The sequence below is a fragment of the Odontomachus brunneus genome, unplaced genomic scaffold, assembly GCF_010583005.1.
Source record: "Odontomachus brunneus isolate Ranch 3 - 2012 unplaced genomic scaffold, Obru_v1 Obru_scaffold_075, whole genome shotgun sequence".
NCBI lineage: Eukaryota > Metazoa > Arthropoda > Insecta > Hymenoptera > Formicidae > Odontomachus > Odontomachus brunneus.
This window is the reverse complement of record NW_022639525.1, coordinates 1,553,370-1,559,897: the sequence shown is the minus strand read 5'-3', so window position 1 is coordinate 1,559,897 and position 6,528 is coordinate 1,553,370. Positions and strand designations below refer to the sequence as shown.

Here is a 6,528-nt window from a genome sequence, read left to right as displayed (position 1 = left end):
TCTCTCTCTCTCTCTCTCTCTCTCTCTCTCTCTCTCTCTCTCTCTTCCTCTCTCTCTCTTCCTCTCTCTCTCTTATAGGATGAATTCCTGCACTCTGTATCGTGGAGTGAATTTTCGCTCGACAAATGGAGTGACAACCTTCACTCGTATGGAGTGAATTTTCAGTCGTGGAAGAGTGAATGATTCAGAAACAATTCATATATCATTATAATATCGTAAAAATTCTTTACTTTACTTGGAATAAAATATTCACTCTTATGAAAAATGAAATGTCACTCCATTCAGAATGGCAATATTTTCACTTGGATCATTATTTCATCGCTTGGAGTAAATATCCACTCCTTAACAATACAGGTGTGCAGAGTATATTCTGAAGAAGTCCTGAGGACATTTCTTCGTCCTCAGGACGTCCTTAGGATGTCCTCAGGAGATCTTGTGCAGTCTGGGCTCCTTTGGAGTAAAACTTTACTCCAAGAAATTTAGAGAGTAGCATCAATGGTACAATTTCCCACTCAATATAATTGTTACATAACGCGTGTGTTATATAATAGTTACATTGTTGAGTGGGAAATTGTAACATTGATGTTACATTACTGTTATGTGGTATTTACCGGTAAGTATGAAATACATGTAGAAAATATAATAATATAAAAATATGAACTAATAAGGAATATAAGATATTTATATGTAGAAATAAATAAAATATGCACATATTATATTTCATAAGTTTAAATTTACATGGCCAAATATGTTTTACTTGATCAATGCATCGTGATGCAATTCTATTGCACATTCTGTTGTTCTTACCGATTGCATTGCTTCTTATTGCAAGTAATATCCGATATTGGCGTAATGTCAGTAAATATGTGCAAGGTTCTCGTTTGATTGGAGTTGATAAAAGCAGTTACGTTTTCCTTCCCTACGATTTTATTTCCGAACCAGTCGAGCACTATATTTTTCGCAAGGTGATTCTCAAAACCCGGAAAAATACCATCGACCAAAGCGAAATAATATTCTGCAAATGAAATCGCTTGGGCACGTTCGTCGATCATTTTTGCCCTTACAAAATGTCAGGAATATATCAGAAATATAATATTGATTCAATATTCCTAATAATGTTTGCTTATTTTTCGATATAAGTTATACGCTTTATTAATGTAAAAGAAGAATGTAAAATCGTTATTTCGTAATTGAAGAATTATTATCTTCTTTTCATTACTTCACTTGCACTTATACAATAACACAAGCTGTTTTCTCACACAAATATATAGATAAGAATATTATCAATACGTGAATATATCGTATTATATTTATGAAAATGAACTTTCAATTTAAAGAACTTGGTTTCGTTTGTTCAAAATCAGCTAACAAGATTCTAGATTTATTTTGACACTAAGAAATTTTCAAATGAGCACACGGTATGGTTTATAAAGTATATAATTTTACAGAATACGTTGTATATTGTTTATATATTATTACCTTGTTTATAGGCTCAAACATTCAATATTTATACGAAACGTTAAAGTTTTCCGTCCTTTTCCAATAAATTTAGTTTTTCAATATTACTTGTGTATATAAACTTGTATATATATAATTCAATGTCAAGTTAGACGCACAAAAAAATTGTCATTTCTCAATATAATAAAAGTCTATCAAACCTACTATTTAGTCATTGTGTTTAGAGTTACAAGATTGCCTAATCGTGTTATAAGTCATGAAAAATAAAATCTACTTGATGAAATTGGAGAACATATTTATTAAAAATAAATATCTCGATAATAATCTTGAAAATTTTCTTGAAAACGATCTTAAGGTGAATTCGAGATAATTTTAAATTTAAAATCGAGCTATAAATCAACAATTTTTTCAATATATTAGATTTTGTATAATTTCTGTCGTATGACGTGTACTTATCTTCGAAGCGTGATATATTATTACTGAATTTTCTTTTGAACTACGCCGCTAATTTGGTTGCATCTCTACAAGTTGTAGATAGTAATAAACAATATGTTGTTAATTAAATAAATTCCTTTTCAAAGATATCAATTTTACAAAATTTAAAAATACGATTTAAAAATACAACATAAATTATATATACAATAATATATGTAGAAGTAAAACATATAATATAAAGCAATTTAAATATTAAATAAATAAAGTAAACAAAATAATTTATTCTCTTTTCAAATAAAATAAACTTAAAATGTGCATTACACACATATTTATAATCATATATAATAAATACTATATTGGTTTTTTAAAATAATCTTTATTTTTGTTAGTTATAATTTCGTTTATAAAAACTTCTAATTCATATGATACTATTTTTAAAGTTTGGACTTTACAATATCTTACATTAAAATACTCAAAACATACATTATTTATAAATTTTTTTTATTATTAGTTATTAAATTTTTTTATAAAAAAATCCATTTTGTAAAAGAAATTAAATGATATTAGTAATTTTTTGTGTTGAATTGAAAGTTCTAGTATGAATTTTTTTTATATATTAGAGAATTATTATCTTCTTTTCATTATTTCACCCACGCTTATACAATAACATAGTTGTTTTCTTACACAAATATATAGATAAGAATTATCTATATATTTATCAACACATATATATCGACAGATATTATCAACACATGAATATATTGTATTAGCACAAGAGATTGTGCTTTGCAATACTTTTTCTAGTTCTATAGATGTTGCAGATAATAACATAGCAGATGGTGACAATAAATTCTTTATAAGATCTGAAGCAGTCATTTTATTTTGAATATTTCAAAATAAAAGACATTTATATATTTTTAAATTATTAAGTCTTTTATAAAAATAGATAAGCATGTTTTTTTGTTTTAAAATTCTTATAAAAATAACTTCTTTATCTTTCAATATATATTTAAACATTGTATATGTTTTTCCGTACAGTCTATAAAAACACATATATCTTTATCAAGAATGATAAAGATAGGTTTCTTATGAGGGGAGAGGCTAGATAATTCTTACACTAACTTTCAGATTATTTTCTGCTGTATATTTATATTTATTACTGCTCCATCAAGAATTAAAAAACAAATAATGATAAAAAGCGATTTTCATATACAGATATTAAATTTTATTTAAGAATATTTATTTTTTTAATAATTTTTACACAATAATACAAAATAGTTGTTTTTAAAGCTGTTAACTAAACAATTTTAGTAGCTGCTTTGCTGTTGTCTCTTGTCTTTTCTGTACACCCATGATACTCTTTCATGATCATTATATTATTTTCAAGTACATTACTATTATATATTACATTCATTCATTTCAAACTTAAACAAAGGAATATTTTGATATTTTTCCTATCACATACATACACAATATATATACAAGAGTGCAAAGTGTGTACAAGAGTGTTTCCTTACATTGCCTTTGTTATATATAAAATCCTAAATCATCTATTTTGCTATACATCCGTTAACTCATATTCAATTCATTCTTTGACTAGTATTTAATCAACTTGAAATCAACAAGTATTTTTGCTCCTGAATTGAATTTTTCTGTCATTCTTTTTGTATTATTAATTACAGCTTATATTGCAGAACTGAAGCCAATTTTAAAAAACTATTATCTTATTATTAGTGAATAAGGTGTGAACTTAAAAATAAAATTATCGAAAAAAATGATATCTTATCAAGTATATATAGTCAAGTATATATACATATAAAGTATATATATTTATAAGTATATATCTTATTAAGTATATATAGTAGTATTATTATCAAGTATATATAGTATACAGCAAACTTGTAAAAGATATTATAACAAATTCTTTTAAAAAATGAAATAAATTAAAGTGCTAATGCTTATACACTAATCCTGGAAATTCTTATTATTTTTAAGTAAGGAATATTTAAATTTTAACACACACACACACACACACACACACACATATATATATATATATATATATATATATATATATATATATATATTCAATATATGTACACAGGATGTCTGACAATAAGATATAAAACTTGTGTAGGAATATAAATTAGGTCAAACTGAACAAAAAAATCTTACAATTTTACAAATAAACATATAAATTACAAACATGTAGATTTTTCACTGAATTGCTTGTAATTACGAGAAAAAGTTCTCTCTCTCTCATCATCCGTTTTTTTGAAAATAAAACCGAGAGATTATTTATAGATTATTAAGTTATTAATCCATTCTACGGGGCGACTCGAAACTTTTTGTTCTTGAAATATCATATTCTTGAATAAAAGTGAAATTTGAGACAATTTTTCCTTCTGTAAAATGTTATTTATCCAATACTTAGTGTTTAAGTTATAAAAATAAATAGTTTGTCTATTACGAATTGAGCATAGGAAGACAGAGGCAACACAATTCACAGTTAGGTGTCAGCAAGCACCAGCGTAGGACGCCTTGGGCAATTAGATGTATGACAATAGTTATATTCATTTTTATAATTTTTGTCAATAATCGTGCGCAATAGCAAATAAAATGTTTTAAATTAGTAAGATGTGATTATAATTCGTTGGTTTTCTTAATTGTAAAAACATCTTATGCTTTTCAAACTATGACTATTAACACTCCGCCTCTCGTTCGTATTTTTAAAGGTTATTTTCCAGTTAGCTAAAACGTAATCGAATATTTCACTCTCAAATATTATATTATAATTGTATTCTACTAATTTAAAGCACGTTATTTCCTGTTACATATTAACGAAAATTATAAAAGTAATGTGTATAATATGTATAAACACTATCACATGTATCAATTAGCTGTAGCACCAGACATCCCACTTGAGTGCTTGTATCTATCGATAAGTTGCGTCGCTTCTGCTTACTTCCTGTATCCGAATCGTAACAAGCAAACTATTTATTTTATTAATTCAAAAACTAAGTTTCGGATAACATTTTACAAAAGGAAAAATTGTCTCAGAATTCCAGAAGAATATATATGGCATTTCAAGAACAGGAAATTGTTTTGAATCACCCTATATAATATCGCTCTGAAAACAAAAGAATTGTGATACTCCGTGGCTTATTGAACACCAAGCCAAAAATTATAACGATATACAATTGTGTAGCATAAATATCCTCATTGATTGCTTCTCTTCTGGATTGGTACTATGTCCTTCATGGATTCGTTTTCAATGTTTTATGAGCATTTCACTTCACTTTTTCCGATCTTTAGTAAAGGAAAGATTGCAAACTGTCGGAAATCAGACCAAACAAATTAGCATTGTCGATAATTTTGACCGAAACGCAGTACGTACTTCATATAATTAACTTTTATTAAAGTTAAATATGTTTTATATAATTAACTTTTGACTTGAATATAAGCTTTAATTTTAACTTAATTTTTAATTTAGTTTTTGTTTATGCAACTTTCAACGTAACTAAGTTTATTTAATATGGCATTAGCTATAAACTTAACTTAGTTAAAAAATAATTAACTTACCCTGTATACACATATGACATAGTAGTGAATGTGTTAGTGAATTGTCATATATAAACAAATTTCTTGTATATTTGTGGATTTTTCATCTCATAATTTTGTATTTGTTTACTGACAATGTCACAATTCTGTTTCAAATAATATGCAGCTGATACTGTCTATTTTTTTAACAGTATTTTTAATATTACAAGAAAAATATATGTCGTGAGTTATTTTTTTTCAGATATATATTCATATAGAACTTGTAGTAATTTCTTTTGTGGACTCTGTAACATAAATAGACAAGCTTTTTTTAAGTTATTTCTTAATAACATTTCCTTATATTTTGTAAATTAAATCAGACTCTATAAACAATTACAAATTATAGATAATATAGGTTTTTCACAAAATACATGTTAAACTAAAGTGTTAAACCTAGATATAGATGCAAGATAAAATGAAATTAGTTATAATTGCTGAAATAAAAAATCTAACTAGTTACAGAAAAAGTATCTAAATATTTTAATTAGATAAATGTATCTACTGTAATTAGATAAATATATCTACTGTAATTAAATAAATGTATCTAGATATATATAATCTAGATACATTACAACACTGCAATTGTCATATGTTGCAATTATAATTAATAGAAGGAATCTGTAATCAATTATAATGTGGTCAAATGTTATTGTTCATATAGTTCTTTTACCTATGAAGCAATCCCTGTCATTACTACAAATAAGTCCTTTCTCTTTGAAATGATCAAATATCACTTGTAATCTGGCTACTTTGTTACTTAAACGATTATTTTCACTTTTTAAATATTTTAATTTCTTTCTTGTTTCTGTCAAATATCTATGGAACATAATCCAACATTGATATGAATTAAAATCTTCAGGACGTAGATCTCCAATATATCTTGGAGTGTTGCAACGTCTTTTTCCTACTAGAGGATTGTTTGTTTTACTGAAAGTAAAAACAGTCAAACTATTTTATCCTTCAATAATATTATTATAAAAGTATTATTTAAAACACACACATACACACACACACACACACACACACACACACACA

General features: G+C 25.9%; 1 protein-coding gene and 1 long non-coding RNA gene across 2 annotated transcripts in view; both read right to left on the bottom strand.

The window, feature by feature from the left end:
* LOC116847186 overlaps positions 1-1,440 on the bottom strand; it is a 5,368-nt gene extending 3,928 nt beyond the window's left edge. Inside the window, exon 1 of the mRNA XM_032821917.1 lies at positions 808-1,440. Within this exon, the coding sequence (XP_032677808.1) occupies positions 808-1,052 (245 nt within the window). The 5' untranslated portion in view covers positions 1,053-1,440. The remainder of the gene's footprint in view (positions 1-807) is intronic.
* A 1,647-nt stretch (positions 1,441-3,087) lies between these two features.
* On the bottom strand, positions 3,088-6,435 carry LOC116847219. Its single transcript, XR_004378706.1, has 3 exons — positions 6,164-6,435; positions 5,476-5,738; positions 3,088-5,226 (listed from the first exon to the last, which is right to left on the bottom strand). It is a non-coding gene; the product is annotated as an uncharacterized LOC116847219 (long non-coding RNA).
* Positions 6,436-6,528: the final 93 nt, after the last annotated feature.